Source organism: Tachyglossus aculeatus, chromosome 1, assembly GCF_015852505.1.
Source record: "Tachyglossus aculeatus isolate mTacAcu1 chromosome 1, mTacAcu1.pri, whole genome shotgun sequence".
NCBI classification, from domain to species: domain Eukaryota; kingdom Metazoa; phylum Chordata; class Mammalia; order Monotremata; family Tachyglossidae; genus Tachyglossus; species Tachyglossus aculeatus.
Window position 1 is genome coordinate 140268596 of NC_052066.1, and position 22862 is coordinate 140291457.

The following is a 22862-nucleotide window of genomic DNA, read 5'->3' on the forward strand; positions in this document are numbered from 1 at the left end:
GCTGTTCATTCATTCAATCATATTTATTGAGCGCTTCCTGTGTGCAGAGCACTGGACTAAGCGCTTGGGCAGTACAAGTTGGCAACATATAGAAACGGTCCCTACCCAACAGCGGGCTGACAGTCTAGAAGGCACATAGTAAGTGCTTAACAAATACCAGGTTAAAAAAACAAAAAAAGAGCGTCTATTTTCTTGTTACCTCCCAAGTGCTTGTTAGTGCTCTGCAGTTCAATAAATTCATTCATTCATTCATTCAATTGTAATAATAATAATAATAATAATAATGGCATTTGTTAAGCGCTTACTATGTGCAAAGCACTGTTCTAAGCGCTGGGGGGGGATACAAGGTGATCAGGTTGTCCCACGTGGGGCTCACAGTCTTAATCCCCATTTTACAGATGAGGTAACTGAGGCTCAGAGAAGTTAAGTGACTTGCCCAAGGTCACACAGCAGACATGCGGTGGAGCCGGGGTTCGAACCCAAGACCTCCGACTCCAAAGCCCGGGCTCTTTCCACTGAGCCACGCTGCTTCTCTAATTGTATTTATTGAGCGCTTCTTGTGTGCAGAGCACTGGACTAAGTGCCTGGGAAGTACAAGTTGGCAACATCTAGAGACGGTCCCTACCCAACAGCGGGCTCACGGTCTAGAAGGGGGAGACAGACACCAAAACAAAACATATTAATAAAATAAATAGAATAGTAAATATGTACAAGTAAAATAGAGTAATAAATCTGTATAAACATATATTCAGGTGCTGTGGGGAGGGGAAGGAGGTGGGGGGGAGGGATGGGAAGGGGGAGGATTGTGCCTCATCTATTGTATTCTCCCAATTGCTTAGTACAGTATTGTGCATATAGTAGACACTCAGGAAGGGGGCTGCCAGGGTGGCAGGTGGGGAGGGGGCCTCCTGGGATGGGAGCCTCGGAGGGGCCTAGGCCCCATACGGAGCCAGCGTGGCCTGGTGGTAACAGCCTGGGTTTGGGAGGCAGAGGTCATGGGTTCTAATCCCGCCCCTTGTCAGCTGTGTGACTTTGGGCAAGTCGCTTCACTTCTCTGTACCCCGGTTCCCTCATCTGTAAAATGGGGACGAAGACCGTGAGCCCCCCCGTGGGGCAACCTGATCACCTTGTATCCTCCCCAGTGCTTAGAACAGTGCTTGGCACATAGTAAGCGCTTACCAAATGCCATCATCATCATCATTATTATTATTAGGGATCGAGAGTGCTTAGAAATATTTTGACGGTGAGCACCTTCGGGCAGTGGAAAAGTCAGTGCTTGCAAGTGGGAATTTCCCCAGGGGATTCCATTCCCTCAGACGTGCGTGAACTCCCTTTTGGAGTCAGAGGTCATCATCATCATCATCAATCGTATTTATTGAGCGCTTACTATGTGCAGAGCACTGTACTAAGCGCTTGGGAAGTACAAATTGGCAACATATAGAGACAGTCCCTACCCAACAGTGGGCTCACAGTCTAAAAGGGGGAGACGGAGAACAAAACCAAACACACTAACAAAATAAAATAAATAGGATAGATATGTACAAGTCGCGGGTTCAGATCCTGGCTCCGCCGACTGTCAGCTCGTGTGACTTTGGGCGGGTCACTTCACTTCTCTGTTGTCCCACGTGGGGCTCACAGTCATCAACATCCCCATTTTACAGACGAGGTCACTGAGGCTCCAAGAAGTTAAGTGACTTGCCCAAGGTCACACAGCAGACAAGTCATCTTGTAACCTCCCCAGCGCTTAGGACGGGGCTTTGCACATAGTAAGCGCTACTATGGGCAAAGCACTGTTCTAAGCACTGGGGGGGGATACAAGGTGATCAGGTTGTCCCACGTGGGGCTCACAGTCATCATCACCCCCATTTTAATATGTTTTGTATGTTAACATATGTTTAATATGTTAATATGTTTGGCTTTGTTCTCTGTCTCCCCCGTCTAGACTGTGAGCCCACTGTTGGGTAGGGACTGTCTCTATGTGTTGCCAGCTTGTACTTCCCAAGCGCTTAGTACAGTGCTCTGCACACAGTAAGCGCTCAATAAATACGATTGATTGATTGATTCTCTGGGCCTCAGCTCCCTCATCTGGAAAACGGGGATTAAGACGGTGAGCCCCCCCGTGGGACAACCTGATCACCGTGTAACCTCCCCAGCGCTTAGAACAGTGCTTTGAACGTAGTAAGCGCTTAATAAGTGCCATTATTATTATTATTATTATTTTGGAGACCTCTCTCATACGTAATTCTGGCTTACTCGAACTCCGGTGGTGACAGTTTTTGTCCTCCGCACGTACAGAAGAGGAGCGGGTCGATATCCTGATCAACAACGCCGCCGTAATGAGGTGTCCGTATTGGAAGACTGAAGATGGCTTTGAGATGCAGTTCGGCGTCAACCACTTGGGTGAGAAAACATCATCATCATCATCATCAATCGTATTTATTGAGCGCTTACTGTGTGCAGGGCACTGTACTAAGCACTTGGGAAGTACAAGTCGGCAACATATAGAGACGGTCCCTACCCAACAGTGGGCTCACAGTCTAAAAGAGATTCTCTGGGTTGTTTTCTTGGGGGTTAACTCGAGGTTTTGGCTCTTTTGACCTGCCCTACCAAACAGCTGAGTGCCGGAAAGAAAGGAGGTCCTGATTTAAGAAATCATCATCATTTCATCATTATCAATATCATCATCATTTTAAGAAATCATACATCATTTCATTTAAGAAATGAAAGTATCAGGTATGGCCTAAGGGGGGATATTGCATTTCTTCAGCCAGTTGCATTTATTGAACGCTTAACTGGGTGCAGAGCATTCATTCATTCATTCAGTCGTATTTATTGAGCGCTTACTGTGTGCAGGGCACTGTACTAAGCGCTTGGGAAGTACAAGTTGGCAACATATAGAGACGGTCCCTACCCAACAGCGGGCTCGCAGTCTAAAAGAGATTCTCTGGGTTGTCTTCTTGGGGGTTAACTCGAGGTTTTGGCTCTTTTGACCTGCCCTACCAAAGAGCTGAGTGCCGGAAAGAAAGGAGGTCCTGTTTTAAGAAATCATCATCATTTCATCATTAGCAATATCATTATCATTTTAAGAAATCATACATCATTTCATTTAAGAAATGAAAGTATCAGGTATGGCCTAAGGGGGGATATTGCATTTCTTCAGCCAGTTGCATTTATTGAACGCTTAACTGGGTGCAGAGCATTCATTCATTCATTCAGTCGTATTTATTGAGCGCTTACTGTGTGCAGAGCACTGGACTAAGCGCTTGGGAAGGACAAGTCGGCAACATAGAGAGACGGTCCCTAACCAGTAACGGGCTCACAGCCTAGAAAGGGGAGACAGACAACAAAACAAAACATGAAAACAGGTGTGAAAATCATCAGAATAAATAGAATTCAAGCTAGATGCACATTCATTCATTCAATCGTATTTATTGAGCGCTTACTGTGTGCAGAGCACTGGACTAAGCGCTTGGGAAGTACAAGTCGGCAACATAGAGAGACGGTCCCTACCCAATAACGGGCTCACAGCCTAGAAGGGGGAGACAGACAACAAAAAACAGGTAAACAGGGGTCAAAATCATCAGAATAAATAGAATTAAAGCTATATGCACATTCATTCATTCATTCAATTGTATTTATTGAGTGCTTACTGTGTGCAGAGCACTGACTGTACTAAGCGCTTGAGAAGTACAAGAGCACTGTATTAAGCGCCTGGGGGAGAGTACAGTGTAACAGTATAACAGACACATTCCCTGCCCACAACGAGGTTACAGTCTAGAGGCTAATGATGCTTATTGTCTTCCAATACATTGATGATGAGGGCACGTTAAATAGCGGCTGAGTCTGTCATGAAGGCTTCAAGACTGAGAGCTTTTTTTCAATGGTGTTTATAAGGTGCTTAGAGCCCGGGCTTGGGAGTCAGAGGTCATGGGTTCAAATCCCAGCTCTGCCAGTTGTCAGCTGTGTGACTTCGGGCAAGTCACTTCACGTCTCTGGGCCCCAGTTCCCTCATCTGGCAAATGGGGATGAAGACTGTGGGCCCCCCGTGGGACAATCTGATCACCTTGTATCCTCCCCAGCGCTTAGAACAGTGCTTTGTACGTAGTAAGCGCTTAACAAATGTCATTATTATTATTATTATTAATCAGTCAATCCATCAATCGTATTTATTGAGCGCTCACTTTGTGCAGAGCACTGTACTAAGCGCTTGGGAAGTCCAAGTTGGCAACATATAGAGACAGTCCCTACCCAACAGTGGGCTCACAGTCTAGAAGGGGGAGACCGACAACAAAACAAAACATACTAACAAAATAAAATAAATAGAATAGATATGTACAAGTAAAATAAATAAATAGAGTAATAAATATGTACAAACATATATACAGGTGCTGTGGGGAAGGGATTATTATTACCCAGCACTAAGGTAGATACTACATAATCAGGTGGACAGAATCCCTGTGCCACAACAGGGCTCACAGACTTGATCTTCATTTGACAGGCGAGGTAACCGGGGCACAGAGAAGTGAAGTGACTTGCCGAAGGTCACACAGCAGGCAAGAGGCAGAGCCGGGATTGGAACCCAGATCTTCTGACTCCCAAGCTTGTGGTCTTTCCACTAGGCCATGCTGCTTCTCTTAATTTGCACAGAGGAATTGATTTGTAGTGCTGACGGTTTGCCCGGTGCCGTCCTCACTCTCAGCCCTGCCGTTTGTGGCAGTGAGGGAAACAAATACATTTCAGTGGCACTGGAAAGTGTGACAAAAGCGGGTGGAAATGTTTTCTGGTTGATTTTTTTAAAAAAAATAATCATAATTACGGTATTTAAGTGCTCACTAAGTGCCAAGCACTGTCCTGAGCACTAGGTTAATCAGGCTGTCCCACGTGGGGCTCACAGTCTTCATCCCCATTTGGCAGAGAAGTGAAGTGACTTACCCAAGGTCACACAGCAGGCAAGTGGCAGAGCCGGGATTAGAACCCACGTCTTCTGACTCCCATCCTTGATCTTGTCACTAGGCCATGCTGCTTGGGCAAGTCACTTCACCTCTCTGGGCCTCAGTTCCCTCATCTGGAAAATGGGAATTAAGACTGTGAGCCCCCCCCGTGGGACAACCTGATCACCTTGTACCCTCCCCAGTGCTTAGAACAGTGCTTGGCACATAGTAAGCGCTTAATAAATACCAAAATTATTATTTACGGTCTTATGCTGGGGAAGCGCTTAGGTTCTCCAGAGACGACGACTCCTAGAACGCTTGTTCGACTCTGTTTACACTCAAGTCACAATGCTTGGCCCCCATAAATTCATGAACTGAAGAAAAAGCACGTTTGAATCACGTAGAAGCCTATCCGGGACTCCGTAGCCACGTGGCTCAGTGGAAAAGAGCCCGGGCTTTGGAGTCAGAGGTCATGGGTTCGAATCCCAGCTCCACCAATTGTCAGCTGGGTGACTTCGGGCAAGTCACTTCTCTGTGCCTCAGTTACCTCATCTCTAAAATGGGGATTAGGACTGTGAGCCCCCCCCCCCCCCCCCCCCCGTGGGACAACCTTGACCACCTTGTAACCTCCCCAGCGCTTAGAATAATAATAATAATAATGACGGCATTTGTTAAGCGCTTACTATGTGCTAAGCACTGTTGTAAGCACTAGATAATGATGGCATTTATTAAGCGCTTACTATGTGCAAAGCACTGTTCTAAGCGCTGGGGAGGTTACAAGGTGATCAAGTTGTCCCACAGGGGGCTCCCAGTCTTCATCCCCATTTCAATCAATCAATCAATCAATCAATCGTATTTATTGAGCACTTACTGTGTGCAGAGCACTGTACTAAGCGCTTGGGAAGTACAAGTTGGCAACATATAGAGACGGTCCCTACCCAACAGTGGGCTCACAGTATAAAAGGTTCACAGATGAGGGAACTGAGGCCCAGAGAAGTGAAGCGACTTGCCCAAAGTCACCCAGCTGACAATTGGCGGAGCCGGGATTTGAACCTACGACCTCTGACTCCAAAGCCCGGGCTCTTTCCACTGAGCCACGCTGCAGTGCTTTGCACATAGTAAGCGCTTAATCAATGCCATTATTATTATTATTGTTATTGTTATTGTTATTATTATTATTGAATTGTCACCTTTGCACCCATTGTGTTGCTGTGTATTCACAACAATATTTCAGTAGTGATTCCATTGTCCCCCCCGCTGCTCCCATACACACTTTGCCTTTCACTGACTAGGAATTGAGTTAAGCTTGGTAGAATAATCTCCATGCTTTGAAGTTGCGGTTTAAAGCCCGTTCACCCTCCTCTCGAGCTCCCTACTGCTTTCCGACAGTTGTCACTGACCGATTCCTCCTTCGCTAACTGGAGAGAGCACGGAATTGAAAACGTCGAGTGCCAACTTGTGCTTCCCAAGCGCTTAGTCCAGTGCTCTGCACACAGTAAGCGCTCAACAAATGCCATTATTATTATTATTATTATTATTATTATTTGTTTTACTTGTACATATCTATTCTATTCATTTCATTTGGTTAGTATGTTTGGTTTTGTTCTCCGTCTCCCCCTTTTAGACTGGGAGCCCACTGTTGGGTAGGGACTGTCTCTATATGTTGCCGATTTGTACTTCCCAGGCGCTTAGTACAGTGCTCTGCACATAGTAAGCGCTCAATAAATGCGACTGATGATGATGATGAATAAATACGACTGAATGAATGAATGAATGGGCCTGAGCAAAAACACGGTCACTGGATGTCAATCCATCAAACCCACCTGGGCTTGGCAGTAGCACGGTGGATGGCTTTGGAAATAGTTTCATCAGTCGTATTTATTGAGTGCTTACCGTGTGCAGAGCACTGTACTAAGCGCTTGGGAAGCACAAGTTGGCAACGTATACTTCTATGCTTCATATACTTTTTTTTTTTTAATAGCATTTATTAAGCGCTTACTGTGTGCCAAGCCCTGTTCTAAGCGCTGGGGAGGTTCCAAGGTGATCAGGTTGTCCCCCGGGGGGCTCACAGTCTTCACCCCCATTTTCCAGATGAGGGAACTGAGGCCCAGAGAAGTGAAGTGACTTGCCCAAAGCCGGGATATGAACCCCTGACCTCGGACTCCAAAGCCCGGGCTCTTTCCACTGAGCCACGCTGCTTCTCTGTATACTTCGGATGCTTCTACCTGAAAACCACCAATAGTATTTATTGAGCGCTCACTAGACGCAGGGCACTGTGCTAAGCTCTTGGGAGAGTCCAGTACAACCGAGTCAGCAGACGCACATTCCCCGCCCACGAGGAGCTTACAGTCTAGAGGGTCTGACCTCCAAGAATGGTGGTGGTGTTTGTCTGTCTTCCAGGTCACTTTCTTTTAACAAATCTGCTCTTGGAGAAAATGAAAGCATCCGAGAGCGCCCGGATCATTAACGTCTCTTCCTTGGCCCACGTGGCCGGGACGGTCGACTTCGATGACTTGAACTGGGAGAAGAAGAAGTTTAACACCAAAGCGGCTTACTGCCAAAGTAAACTGGCCAATGTGCTGTTTTCACGGGAATTGGCTAGGCGACTGGAAGGTGAGCAGATTGCTTTATCACGCTTGATGTGCTTTGCACATAGTAAACGCTTAATAAATGCCATTATTATTATTATTATTATTATTATTATTATTATTATCATCATCACTGGTAAGATTGAAAGGTTCTGCCCTGAGGAATTCATTCATGCAGTGATATTTATTGAGCATTTTCTGAGCGCAGAGCTCCGTACTAAGCGCTTGGGAGAGTACAATATAAAAATAAACCACCACATTTCCTGCCTTCAAGGAATTTACAGTCTAGAGGGAGGATTTCAGCTCACAAGGAATAATTGTTAAGCACTTACTATGTGCCAAGCACTGTTCTAAGCCCTGGCGTAGATACAAGGTAATCAGGTTGTCCCACCTGGGGCTCACAGTCTTAATTAATTAATTAATTAATGTTGGTATTTGTTAAGCGCTGGGGGGACTACAAGGAGATGAGGTTGTCCCATGTGGGGCTCACAGTCTTCATCCCCAGTTTACAGAGGAGGGAACTGAGGCCCAGAGAAGTGAAGTGGCTCGCCCAAGGTCACACAGCAGACATGCGGGGGAGGCGGGATCCGAACCCATGGCCTCTCATGCTGCTTAATCCCCATTTTACAGATGAGGGAACTGAGGCACAGGGAAGTGAAGTGACTTAGGGTCATACTGGCGGGGCTGGAATTCGAACCCACGACCTCTGACTCCCAAGCCCGGGCTCTCTCCGCTAAGCCACGCTGCTTCTCTTCTTCCGCTTCTCAGAGAAGAGGTGCGGGAACCGGAACTGCTGTCTGAGTTAAACTAATAATATTCTGAATCGTCGCTTCAGTTTTTCAGAGCGTATTCAAGTCCCTCGTCTCGTGGTGGGGCCGGGGGGAGAAGGGGTATCCCTGGTCCCACTTTACAGATGGGAAAACCGAGTTCCACGCAAAGCGACCTGACCCAGGTCGCCCCAGCAGGTCAGTGCGGAAGTGGGACTAGAATTGATCAATCAGTGGTATTTATTGAGTGCTAACTTGATGCGGAGCACTGTATTAAGCGCTTGGTATACTGTAACAAGCTTTGGTAGACGCATTCCCTGCCCACAACGCGTTTACAGTCTAGAACCCAGTTCTCCTTCCTTCCCTTCCCCACAGCACCTACATATATGTATATATGTTTGTACATATTTATTACTCTATTTATTTATTTTACTTGTACATATCTATTCTATTTAATAATAATAATAATAATAATGGCATTTGTTAAGCGCTTACTATGTGCAAAGCACTGTTCTAAGCGCTGGGTATATTGTAACAAGCTTTGGTAGACGCGTTCCCTGCCCACAACGTGTTTACAGTCTAGAACCCAGTTCTTCTTCCTTCCCTTCCCCACAGCACCTGTATATATGTATATATGTTTGTACATATTTATTACTCTATTTATTTATTTATTTTACTTGTACATATCTATTCTATTTAATAATAATAATAATAATAATGGCATTTGTTAAGCGCTTACTATGTGCAAAGCACTGTTCTAAGCGCTGGGTATATTGTAACAAGCTTTGGTAGACGCGTTCCCTGCCCACAACGTGTTTACAGTCTAGAACCCAGTTCTCCTTCCTTCCCTTCCCCACAGCACCTGTATATATGTATATATGTTTGTACATATTTATTACTCTATTTATTTATTTTACTTGTACCTATCTATTCTATTTAATAATAATAATAATAATAATAATGGCATTTGTTAAGCGCTTACTATGTGCAAAGCACTGTTCTAAGCGCTGGGGGGGGATACAGTGTGATCAAGTTGTCCCACGTGGGGCTCACGGTCTTAATCCCCATTTTGACAGATGAGGTAACTGAGGTTCAGAGAAGTTAGGTGACTTGCCCAAGGTCACACAGCAGACTTGTGGTGGAGCCGGGATTCGAACCCATGACCTCTGACTCCAAAGCCCGGGCTCTTTCCACTGAGCCTCGCTGCTTCTTTTGTTAGTATGTTTGGTTTTGTTCTCCGTCTCCGCCTTTTAGACTGTGAGCCCACTGTTGGGTAGGGACCGTCTCTCTATGTTGCCAACTTGGACTTCCCAAGCACTTAGTACAGTGCTCTGTGCACAGTAAGCGCTCAATACATACGATTGATTGATTGATTGATTCTCCTGACTCCGGGGCGTGCCCTCTTCCCTTTAGGCAATACCCCTAGTCACTTGATGTGAGAGGTGGTTCGTTAATCATCATCAATCGTATTTATTGAGTGCTTACTGTGTGCAGAGCGCTGTACTAAGCGCTTAATGACGTAGAGGCCAAATTGCTCTAAATTAAATAACCATTAAAACCATGGACAGGCTTGAGTGCGGATCGTTATGGTGGCCCCCAAATCCAAAAGCCGGGTTCAGACCCCGGGGAGGGAAATGGGTTATTTTACTTGAATATTGTCCGGCCGCTGTCCGTGGGGAACGACCTTAGGGAAGCCCAGCCTTTAGAGCACAAGAAATAGCACACATGTCCACTCACTTCTCCTGTAGTGTGGGATTAACGGATTTGAAAAGCAGTGTAATGATAATAACAATAATAATAATAATAATAATAATAATAATAATAATAATAATAATAATAATGATAGCATTTATTAAGCGCTTACTATGTGCAAAGCACTGTTCTAAGCGCCGGGGAGGTCACAAATAATAATAATAATAATGATAGCATTTATTAAGCGCTTACTATGTGCAAAGCACTGTTCTAAGCGCTGGCATTTATTAAGCGCTTACTATGTGCAGAGCACTGTTCTAAGCGCTGGGGGGATACAAGGTGATCAAGTTGTCCCATGTGGGGCTCACAGGCTTCATCCCCATCTTCCAGATGAGGGAACTGAGGCCCGGAGAAGTGAAGTGACTTGCCCAGAGTCACACAGCTGACAATTGGCGGGGCCGGGAGTACAAGTCTAGACTGGGAGCCCGCTGTTGGGTAGGGGCCGTCTCTATATGTTGCCAGCTTGCACTTCCCAAGCGCTCAGTACAGTGCTGTGCACACAGTAAGCGCTCAGTATTCATTCATTCATTTGTATTTATTGAGCGCTTAATGTGTGCAGAGCACTGTACTAAGCGCTTGGGAAGTACAAGTTGGCCACATATAGAGACGGTCCCTACCCAACAACCTCCACGGTGGGGGCAAGGGATGCAGCTGCCCTCGCTTCTCTGGGCCTCAGTTCCCTCCTCTGCAAAATGGGGATTAATAATAATAATAATAATAATAATAATAATGGCATTTATTAAGCGCTCACTATGTGCAAAGCACTGCTCCAAGCCTAGTGGAAAGAGCACAGGCTTGGGAATCAGAGGACCTGGGTTCTAGTTCCGGCCCAGTCACGTGTCTGCTGGGTGACCTCGGCCAGCTCACTTCACTGCTCTGTGCCTCAGTGACCTCATCTGGAAAATGGTGATGGAAACTGTGAACCCAGTGGGGACAAGGACTGTGTCCAACCCGATTACCTTGTATTCACCCTAGCGTTTAGAACAGTGCTTGGCACATACTAAGTGCCCAACAAACCTATTGTTGTTATTCTCTGAGGAAACCTTCGTTAAGGTTTTGTTCTCCGTCTCCCCCTTTTAGACTGGGAGCCCACTGTTGGGTAGGGACTGTCTCTATATGTTGCCAATTTGTACTTCCCAAGCGCTTAGTCCAGTGCTCTGCACACAGTAAGCGCTCAATAAATACGATTGATTGATTGATTGATTAAGGAAAACTCAGGTTATAGTACTTGCAGCCCGAGTGCACTACGCACAGGTGCGCAGATCTTTCTTCCCGGAGAGTTGTGTGATGTGGGAACAACATTTCTTGCCTTCCCCCCTTCTAGACCGTGAGCCCGTTGTTGGGTAGGGACCGTCTCTCTACGTTGCTGATTTGTACTTCCCTGGCGTTCAGTACAGTGCTCTGCACACAGTAAGTGCTCAATAAATACGATTGAATGAATGATACCTTAACAGCCGCCTATCAAAAACCCATAATGAGAACGTGTTAAGCTAGAATCGAGGGTGTTGAAGTGTGTGAATCGAGTGTGAAGCAGCGTGGCTCAGTGGAAAGAGCCCGGGCTTTGGAGTCAGAGGTCATGGGTTCGAATCCCCGGCTCCGCCACGTCTGCTGTGTGACCTTGGGCAAGTCACTTCACTTCTCGGACCCTCAGTTACCTCATCTGTAAAAAGGGGGTGATGACTGTGAGCCCCACGCGGGACAACCTGATCATCTTGTATCCTTCCCCAGCGCTTAGAACAGCGCTTTGCACATAGTAAGCGCTTAACGAATGCCATCATTATTATTAGTATTGTGTTCTGCCTTCCGTTCTGAATCAGAAAGTCAGTCGTATTTATCGAGCACTTATTATTTATTTTATTTATTTCTTCATTTAGTTATTATTCATTGAGCAACAGAATTGGTCGGTATGTTCCCTTCTCACAATCTGTGGCCTGCCATGTTCCCTCTGGGTTTCTTAGGGGAGGAGAAGGAGAGTCTGTGTGGCAGGCAATGAAAAAGACACAGTCACTTCTCATGGCACATCATCTCTTTCCTCAGAATAGTAATAAGAATAATAATAATAATGATAATAATAATAATGGCATTTGTTAAGTGCTTACTATGTGCAAAGCACTGTCCTAAGCGCTGGGGGAGGATACAAGATGATCAGCTTGTCCCGCATGGGACTCACAGTCATCACCCCCATTTTACAGATGAGGGAACTGAGGGTCCGAGAAGTGAAGTGACTTGCCCAAGGTCACAAAGCAGATGTGGCAGAGCGGGGATTTGAACCCATGACCTCCGACTCCAAAGCCCGTGCTCTTTCCACTGAGCCACGCTGCTTCACACTCGAAGCCCAGGGGGAACTTTAAAGGGAGTGGAAAACTCGGTTTTTGAAGCCAGGTCTAGAGCGACAGGTTGGCCGATAGTGGTAGTGTTTGTCAATCAGTCGAGACTGTTGATCGAGGACCTTTCTGTGTGCAGAGCACCCTACTAAGCACTTAGAGTACAATTCATTCATTCAATCGTATTTCTTGAGCGCTGTGTGCAGAGCACTGTACTAAGCGCTTGGGAAGTACAAGTCGGCAACATATAGAGACGGTCCCTACCCAACAGCGGGCTCACAGTCTAGAAGGGGGAGACAGACAACAAAACAAAACGTGTAAACAGGTGTCAAAATCATCAGAATAAATAGAATTAAAGCTATATGCACATCCATACATTCATTCAATCGTATTTATTGAGCGCTTACTGTGTGCAGAGCACTGTACTAAGCGCTTGGGAAGTACAAGTCGGCAACATAGAGAGACGGTCCCTACCCAACAGCGGGCTCACAGTCTAGAAGGGGGAGACAGGCAACAAAACAAAGCATGTAAACAGGTGTCAAAATCATCAGAATAAATAGAATTAAAGCTATATGCGCATTCATTCATTCATATTTATTGAGTGCTTACTGTGTGCAGAGCACTGTACTAAGCACTTGGGAAGTACAAGTCGGCAACATAGAGAGACAGTCCCTACCCAATAATGGGCTCACAGCCTAGAAGGGGGAGACAGACAAACTAGACTCTAAGCTCGTTAGGGGCACGGGCAGGGCCTGTGTCTGCTAATTCTGTTGTCTTGTACTCTCCCAAGCGCTTAGTACAGTTTTCTGCACGTAGTAAGTGCTCAGTAAATACCACTGACTGATAGATATGATGGAACAGAGTTGGGAGTCATGTACCTTTCTCCCCTAGAGTGTGGAGGGTAATAATAATAATAATGGTATTTTTTTTAAGCACTAAGTGCCAGGTTGGGTATGAGTGAGTCGGGTTTCTATGTGTTGCCGACTTGTACTTCCGAAGCGCTTAGTCCAGTGCTCTGCACACAGTAAGCGCTCAATCAATACGATTGATTGATTGATTGACTCGGTCCCTGTCCCAGGTGGGGCTCCCAGTCTCCAGATGAGGGAAGTGGGGCCCAGAGAAGTGAAGTGACTTGTCCAAGGCCACCCAGCAGCCAAGGGGCAGCGGGGGGGATCAGAACTCTGACTCGCAGGCCCACGCTCTATCGGCTACGCCACGCCGCTTCTCCGAGCAGCGATACGGGGAAGACAGCTATGCCCCACGAAAGGAGACGTGGGGATGTGCTCGTTTTTAGGCGGAGGACAAGAGATTCAGCGAAAGCTCAACCATCCCTCCGGGCCATCAGCGGAAGCACGGCCTGTAATCACCATCATCATCATCAATCGTATTTATTGAGCGCTTACCGTGTGCAGAGCACTGGACTAAGCGCTTGGGAAGGACAAATTGGCAACATATAGAGACGGTCGCTACCCAACAGCGGGCTCACAGTCTAAAAATGTAGACGTGTGTCGAGGCTGGAGACCGCGAAGGACTAACACGCTGCATTTGCCCCTCAGGAACGGGAGTGACCGCCAACTCCCTGCATCCCGGGGTTGCCAATACTGACCTGGGAAGGCACACGGGAATGCACAACTCCATGTTTTCCAGTGCCGTTCTAGGTAAGGGGGCCACGGGGCCCTTTGTGATAATAATAATACCCCCATCTTACCTCCTTCCCTTCCCCACAGCACCTGTATATATGTATATATGTTTGTGCATATTTATTACTCTAGTTATTTATTTTACTTGTACCTATCTATTCTATTTATTTTATTTTGTTAGTATGTATAATAATAATACCCCCATCTTACCTCCTTCCCTTCCCCACAGCACCTGTATATATGTTCCCCACAGCACCTATATATATGTATATATGTTTGTGCATATTTATTACTCTAGTTATTTATTTTACTTGTACCTATCTATTCTATTTATTTTATTTTGTTTGTATATATTTTTGTGCATATTTATAACTCTAGTTTATTTATTTTACTTGTACCTATCTATTCTATTTATTTTATTTTGTTAGTATGTATATATGTTTGTGCATATTTATAACTCTATTTTACTTGTACCTTTCTATTCTATTTATTTTATTTTGTTAGTATGTATATATGTTTGTGCATATTTATTACTCTGTTTTACTTGTACATATCTATTGTATTCGTTTTATTTTGTTAGTATGTCTGGTTTTGTTCTCTGTCTCCCCCCTTTAGACTGGGAGCCCACTGTTGGGTAGGGACCGTCTCTATATGTTGCCAACTTGGACTTCCCAAGCGCTTAGTACAGTGCTCTGCACACAGTAAGTGCTCAATAAATACGATTGATGATGATAATAATAATACCCCCATCTTACCTCCTTCCCTTCCCCACAGCACCTGTATATATGTATATATGTTTGTGCATATTTATTACTCTATTTATTTTACTTGTACCTATCTATTCTGTTTATTTTATTTTGTTAGTATGTATATATGTTTGTGCATATTTATTACTCTATTTTACTTGTACATATCTATTGTATTCATTTTATTTTGTTAGTATGTCTGGTTTTGTTCTCTGTCTCCCCCTTTTAGACTGTGAGCCCACTGTTGGGTAGGGACCGTGTCTATACGTTGCCAACTTGTACTTCCCAAGCACTTAGTACAGTGCTCTGCACACAGTAAGCGCTCAATAAATACGATTGATGATGATAGTAATAATACCCCCATCTTACCTCCTTCCCTTCCCCACAGCACCTGTATATATGTCTGTGCATATTTATTACTCTATTTATTTATTTATTTATTTTACTTGTACCTATCTTTTCTATTTATTTTATTTTGTTAGTATGTTTGGTTTTGTTCTCTGTCTCCCCCTTCTAGACTGTGAGCCCACTGTTGGGTAGGGACTGTCTCTATATGTTGCCAACTTGGACTTCCCAAGCACTTAGTACAGTGCTCTGCACACAGTAAGCACTCAATACATTGATTGATTGATTGATTGATTGATTGATTGTGAGGCCGAGCGGGGCGGCGCTTGGTGTAGGGACCTGGGGAGGTGCTCTAGGATACAGACCATTCATTCAGTCGTATTTATTGAGTGCTTACTGTGTGCAGAGCACTGGACTAAGCACTTGGGAAGTACAGGTTGGCAACACATAGAGACGGTCCCTACCCAACAGCGGGATCACAATCAGTTGTATTTATTGAGCGCTTACTGTGTGCAGAGCACTGGACTAAGCTCTTGGGAAGTACAGGTTGGCAACACAGAGAGACGGTCCCTACCCAACAGCGGGCTCACAGTCTAGAAGGGGGAGACAGACAACAAAACAAAATAAAATAAATAGCAATAAAATAGTGATAGGCATTGTTATAATTATTAATAATAATGATGGCATTTATTAAGCCTTTACTATGTGCAAAAGCACTGTATTATTGATACCTAGCCCCACCGGCCATGCCTGGGTGCCCACTAGGTAATAATAATAAGAATAATAATAATGATGATGGCATTTATTAAGCACTTACTATGTGCAAAGCATTCATTCAGTCATATTTATTGAGCGCCTACTGTGTGCAGAGCACTGTACTAAGCGCTTGGGAAGTACAAGTTGGCCACATATGGAGACAGCACTGTTCTAAGCGCTGGGGAGGTTACAAGGCGATCAGGTTGTCCCCCCGGGGGGCTCACAGTCTTCATCCCCATTTGACAGATGAGGGAATTGAGGCCCAGAGAAGTGAAGTGACTTGCCCAAAGTCACACAGCTGACTATTGGACTCCAAAGCCCACGCTCTTTCCAGTGAGCCACGCTGCTTCTCAACAACAACAACAAAAAAAGTAAAGTCAACCACTGTGGCACTGAGGAGACTCTACAGCTGGTGCTCCTTCTTGAAAAAGTCCTTTGGACTGGAAGCTCATTGGAAGTTGCCAACTTGGACTTCCCAAGCGCTTAGTACAGTGCTCTGCACACAGCAAGCGCTCAATAAATACGATTGATTGATTGATTGAAGCTCATTGTGGGCAGGAAACGTGTCTAGTTTTTGTACTCTCCCAGGCGCTTAGTACAGTGCACGCAGTAAGCACTCAGTAATTACCATTGAATGAATAAGTACCTTAATGATGGTGGATCGTGCCTGGCCTTTCAGTTCCGCGTTATCGGTTTTCTTCCCCAACTTGTACTTCCCAAGCGCTTAGTACAGTGCTCTGCACACAGTAAGCGCTCAATAAATACGATTGATGATGATGATGATGCTGCTCTCCGCCGTCGTTCCTACCCCAGAGCCGCTGAGTTGTCCATTCCCCCTGCCTGCTAGTGACATTTCTTTTCGTCAGTCTCTTTCTGCGTCACCAGGACCGTCCCCATCCTCCTGTTATTTAGACTGTAAGCCCCATGTGGGACTCGATGATCTTGTACCCACCCCAGTGCTTGGTACAAAGGGAAGCAGCGCGGCTCAGTGGAAAGAGCCCAGGCTTGGCAGGTAGAGGTCGCGGGTTCTAATCCCACCTCCCGCTGTGTGACCTTGGGCAAGTCACTTCACATCTCTGGGCCTCAGTTACCTCAGCTGTAAGATGGGGATGGAAACTGGGGCTAGAGTGGGAGCCCGCTCTTCTAGACTGTGAGCCCACTGCTGGGTAGGGACCGTCTCTATGTGTTGCCAACTTGGACTTCCCAAGCGCTTAGTCCAGTGCTCTGCACACAGTAAGCGCTCAATAAATACGATTGAATGAATGACAACCTGATTACCTTCTGTCTACCCCCGCGCTTAGAACAGTGCTTGGCACATAGTAAGAACTTAACAAATTCCAACATAGTAAGCGCTTAACGAATACCACTACCATCATCATCATTGTTGTTGTTGTTATTAGTGATAACAGTCAAACAGTGTTCTAAGAGCAGAAGTAGATACAAATCGATTAGGTTGGACACAGTCCCTGTCCCGCACGGGGCTCAAAGTCTAATTAGGAAGGAGAACAGGAGAACTGAGGCACAGAGAAGTGAATTGACTAGCCCAAGGTCACGCAATGAGCAGTTGGCAGAGGCAGGATTAGAACCCAGGCCCCAGCTCTTTCCACTAGGTCGTGCTGCTTCTCTCGCACCGCAGTTTCTACTCTTGACATTTCTGGCTCCGGGAACTGGAAAGCAGAATAAGCAAACCTATCTCACTAGTAACCCCCAGGAATCCATTACATAACGAGAACATCTTGGACTCGTCAAGCCGCAGGGCAGACGCTCTTCTTTCCCCTGAGAACCCCCCAGCTAGGCTGAAGTGGAAAGAAAGTGATTCCCTTTGCCCAGGTGGAGAAACCAAAGCCCAGCATAGCGACGAGGGAGAACAAATCCTACTTCATCATCAATCGTATTTATTGAGCGCTTACTATGTGCAGAGCACTGTACTAAGCGCTTGGGAAGTACAAATTGGCAACATATAGAGACAGTCCCTACCCAACAGTGGGCTCACAGTCTAAAAGGTGTTCCCAAGTCTGGGTTCATGAACTCAGGTTGGGTCTTAATGTACAGGAGCAATCCCAACTGTAATAATAATGATAATAATAGCATTTGTTAAGCACTTACCATGTGCAAAGCACTGTTCTAAGCGCTGGGGAGGATATGAGGTGATCAGATTGTACTACGTGGGGCTCACAGTCTTAATCCCCATGTTACAGATGAGGTAACTGAGGCCCAGAGAAGTGAAGTGACTTGCCCCCAATCCCACAGCTGACAAGTGGCGGAGCCGGGGTTTGAACCCATGACCACAATATGGAAGCAGAGGGATTCTTTGGGGACAGAACGAACTCCGCATTTTTGGAAATGCTCTGAGCACCGACCGGTAGGGCTTGGTGAGGAGGAGAAACTAGACTTTCTGCTGATGGAATGACCGCTCTTTAAGGTCAAGCCTCTCAGATAGCTGGCCCAGTTCTCTAACCGGGTAAGAGGGCCTTCGTGAAGTCCAATGTAAGGGGCAAACCACTTCGTTTTCAGTCGTGGTCAGTGTGGAAAGCGTTCAGCTTCAGGAACAAGGCCCTCAGAGAATTAAAACTTCTGGCTCCACTAACTCTGTTGGATGGTCACGCCTCAAACATTCACCTGGGAGGAAGTCACTGCTGAAGCAGGAAAAAAAGGATAGTGGGCTATGGAAACCATGAAATCAGCAATTTCAAATAGCCTGATATCTTTCTCCCTAAAAAAAGGCAGACAGATCCGTGTGGTGGGTTTTGTTTTGTTTTTTTTTACCTACAGGTAAGAAAAATGGCCAATTCAAAAGGAACACAAGAAGATAGTGAATCCCGAAAATTCATTTAAACCCCACGTGGTAGAAGCCTCATTTGAGCACTCCGAGAGAACAGCAATAACTTTGTTTTTGTGATTGTAGGACCCCTGTTTTGGCTGTTGGTGAAAAGTCCCAGGCTGGCCGCACAGCCCAGCGTGTACCTCGCAGTAGCCGAGGAGCTGGAAGGAGTATCGGGGAAGTATTTCGATTCAATGAGAGAAAAAGAACCCGCTCCCCAAGCCCAAGACGAAGAGGTGGCGAAGAGGCTCTGGGTGACGAGCGCTCAACTGGTTGGCCTGGAAGAGACTCCGTCCCGCTCCCGTGGGGGAAAAACTGCCAGCGCGAAGCAGAAATAGAGATAATGGATCAATCAATCATATTTATTGAGCGCTTACTGTGTGCAGAGCACTGTACTAAGCGCTTGGGAAGTCCAAGTTGGCAACATATAGAGACAGTCCCTACCCAACAGTGGGCTCACGGTCTAAAAGAGATAATGGATCATGCCAAGAGACCAGATAGGCCAGAGCGCTTAGTACAGGGGTCTGCCCAGTAAGCGCTCGGGAAATATCTTTGAGGGACTGATCAAACCCCCTATGGTACTAAATAATAAAGAGCTGTAAATCTGAAGCATGGATACTGCGCTGTCACTAATGCGTTTGAAAAGGAGCCAGTGAAAGGAGGTTAAAAACAAAGTAATTGCTTCACTCCAGAGAAGCAGGGTGACCTAGTGGAGCGAGGATAGGCCCGGGAAGCAGAGGACCTGGGTTTTTATCCCGGCTCTGCCACTTACCTGTTGCATGACCTTGGGCAAGTCACGTCACTTCTCTGGGCCTCAGTCCTCTCATCTGCAAACTGGGGTTGCAAAACTTCCTGCTTAGACGGTGAGCCGCACGTGGGACTTGATGGGCCTTTATCTACCACAGTGCTGAGAACGGTTTTTGACACAGAGGAAGCGCTTAACAAATACCACAACTATCATCGTTATCATTATTGACCGCTTCCAAAGGCAACAGACAAGCACAGTAAGCGATTTAAACTTATCTACAGACTTTATTCCCGGAAGCCAACATATATTCAGTACGGGTTCTGCTTACCAACAATGTCATCGGTTACATCTCTTTTCACACTTTAGTTCCTTTCTAAATGCGGAAGTTAAATGAGCAGAAAACAAATCCGTGAACATGTTTGGAAAAGCCAACAGCATAAACAGCCTAAACTGAATTAGCTTTATAACTCACTCTAGTTGTTAGAACGATTACTGCTCGATTTGAATGTTACCGTAAATGTGGATAGCAGTTCGTGTGATCTGTGGCGTTTGCTAGCAAGATTTTCGATGTTCTACTGTATCCAGCGCTTAGCACAGTGCTTTGCGCATAGTAAGTGCTAAATAAATGCCATCGTTTATTATTATTTTATTACTATAAGAGCGGAAGCCCGCATCTCCAAAGAGGCAAAAATGATTTTCTGCAATTTTTTTCACCTCACTAATGCAAGGGCACACCATCTTTAGACTGTAAATGAAAGAATACAGATTTCTCTATTTTCCATGCCTTATAAAGCCGCCCATTTTAAATGCTTACGGGTGTTTATGCTCCCTACGGTCCGGAGAGCTGAGGGTCTCTTACCAAAGTGGTCTGTCACTGAAATGTCAAAATGCCTGTAAATAATAACCCATTCACCCTGGAGAAAGGAGAGAAACACCTGCAAAGTTAGTAGACATAAATACCCTACAGCGCACAGACAAACACTTGGGCTAGAATGTTTTCACGAGAAAGTTATTCTGCCTTCAAGAACTTGAATTTGGCATTATTCTTCATGAGACGCTTTTGAAGAACTAGGAAGAGGGCCAATTACTGCCGTAGAGTCGGATTAATTATGTAGTTAGCTAATTTGACCTACAAAGTAAAAGCAGCAGGGACTTCTACCAGTCGAATGAGCAGGCTTACTGGCTACCTCTCCACCACTACAGCGGGCAGCCGGTAGCCCAGGGGACGTATTGCCATGTTAGAGGTATCGCTTGGATAAAAAGAGGTGCAAGTATTCGGATTGGAAGAGTAAATTAGCCCAACACCCTGACTTTAGCTGGTCCAAAGGAATCTGATCTTTCTGACTGCCCTAATGGTTTCCCTGATCTCTCAAGGTGAAGACTCTTACCTACAGCGAAAGTCGCACTGAAAGGAAGAAAGCTGACGTGGAGACGGCGAGCTCACCGTGGGCATGGAAAGCGGCTACCAACTCTTCTGCTGTGCTCTCCGAAGCACACCGTAAATGCGATTGCTTGAATGATCTGCAGAAATGCCACGCAATGTCCAGAAATAAAACCCTCCCTCCCACCTTACCTGTGGTTTTAGGTGGGGGGTACTTCATCCCTTCAGCAGGATGAAGGAGCCACAGGGAGTGGAGCACCTGAACTTAGCTGTGGCCCTTCACACTGGAGAGAGCTGGATTTCTACCCTTTTGATCAACTGTCCCCTTAATTCAGTCGGCCGGCAACCCTTGGAATGCCATTTTCCCCCCCGGCAGGGCTACATTCGGTCCCCATGTCACACCACGAAAGCCCGAAGGCGGAGCCTGAAAACTTACTAAAAGACTCGTATTTGTGATCCAGTTCTCGCCCTTGCTCCCTGGAGGAGGACTGGGAAAGACTACTTCCATTCTGGCATTTTTAAATGCCAGAGGTTGCTCGGGAAGCTTTGAAATCTGACACATCACACCCTGGTAAAAAGGTAAGGAAGGGAGGCATGTGTATTTACCTGGCAACTGAGGAAATTGGGGGCACCGAGAGGTCCTCGGGGAGTTGGAGGCTGTTTGCGGAATAATCCGGTTGTGAAGCGCAGCGACATTGTAGTGTGTGGAGAGCAGTGGGGGAAAGCTGTACAAATGAGACTTACCGCCTTAAAAATGACACGTGTAGGAAAATTAGACCTTAGTATCTGAGTAATAAGGGAAAGCACAAATGTATTTAAATGGAAACGGGTTCCCCTGACCTCGGCCTAAGGAGCGACTCAAAGATCAAGGGTTCTGAGATAGGCCAGAACAGCCTGAGCCCCTGACCTTAAATGGCCTGTATATATGTATATATGTTTGTACATATTTATTACTCTATTTTACTTGTACATATCTATTCTATTTATTTTATTAGTATGTTTGGTTTTGTTCTCTGTCTCCCCCTTTTAGACTGTGAGCCCACTGTTGGGTAGGGACTGTCTCTATATGTTGCCAACTTGTACTTCCCAAGCGCTTAGTCCAGTGCTCTGCACACAGTAAGCGCTCAATAAACACGATTGATTGATTGATTGATTGAAATGGCCCCACACCTGGCTTCTGTTTCTTTTCAGCTGTTTCCTCTCTGTCCCAAAATGTGTGAGAATTCAGACACCAAAGCATTCTTCTGAGAATGAAACCAAGCAAATTGCTCTTGGCCGAATGGCAGTGACTCTAGGTTGGAACTAGAATTGAGTTGAAGTTTGAGAGCCTGTTTTCTTTTTTTCATTTATTCTGATGGTTTGGGTAAAGAGGGCTGGGAAAGGATCTGATGCTGTCGAGGGGAGAAAAAACAATAGCTCCCAGATGGTACTTTTTCCTTGTGATTACGCTCTAGAGGCAGCACAATTGGAGGGCCGAGGAAACGGTAAACCACGGGAGAGCCGTCCTGAAACGTGAAGAGAACTGGGCCCGACTGCGTCTTCAAGAAGGGCAGCAAGGGATGTTGCTGTTCCTGGATGTCTGTTTGTGAGGAACAGATAACGAGAGCACCCAGAGAACAAAAGTGCTAGTGTCGACAAAATGTCACTTTTCATTAGTTATGAGAAATGGGAGTGCTGATTGCATCCAAACCTTTTTCTTCCTCACCTCCCGAGATTGCTATCGACTGGAAATTGTCTGAGGGGAAAGCCGAGGAGGCAAAGTGCTAGAGTTGGATTAATCTTCGAAAGGGAGCGGGAAAGATGAAGCAGAAATGAGATGAACTGGTTGCCGGCCAAAATGGATGTGGACTTTTCAGCAGGCTTTTTCCTTTTTTGAAAAAAGAGCATACTATTGCCAGGCACTGTACTTAAGCGCTGGGGTAGATACAAGCTAATCATGTAAGGACACAGTCTCCGTCTCACATAGTGCTCCCGGTCTTAATCCCCATTTTACAGATGGCTTAACTGGGACAGGTTAACTGTACTAAGTGCTTAGTACAGTGCTCTGAACACAGTAAGCGCTC

The 22862-nt window shown here is 45.8% G+C and overlaps 2 protein-coding genes across 6 annotated transcripts in view; one reads left to right on the forward strand and one right to left on the reverse strand.

Annotated features, from left to right (window-relative positions):
* The window catches only part of RDH13 (retinol dehydrogenase 13), a 49311-nt gene extending 26982 nt beyond the window's left edge, over positions 1-22329 (forward strand). For 2 of the 5 annotated variants that reach the window (XM_038751670.1, XM_038751698.1), the window contains exons 4-7: positions 2296-2400; positions 7332-7544; positions 13919-14020; positions 18755-21711. In XM_038751670.1, coding sequence (XP_038607598.1) covers positions 2296-2400; positions 7332-7544; positions 13919-14020; positions 18755-19008 — 674 coding nt within the window. In that variant the 3' untranslated portion in view covers positions 19009-21711. Of the gene's footprint in view, positions 1-2295; positions 2401-7331; positions 7545-13918; positions 14021-18754; positions 21712-22253 lie in introns of those variants that run through there. The other 3 variants (XR_005452317.1, XM_038751680.1, XM_038751688.1) reach the window with 3 other exon arrangements.
* CDKL4 (cyclin dependent kinase like 4) overlaps positions 22325-22862 on the reverse strand; it is a 97703-nt gene continuing 97165 nt past the window's right edge. Inside the window, exon 11 of the mRNA XM_038751662.1 lies at positions 22325-22378. The gene's annotated coding sequence lies outside the window, so the exon portion shown is untranslated. The remainder of the gene's footprint in view (positions 22379-22862) is intronic.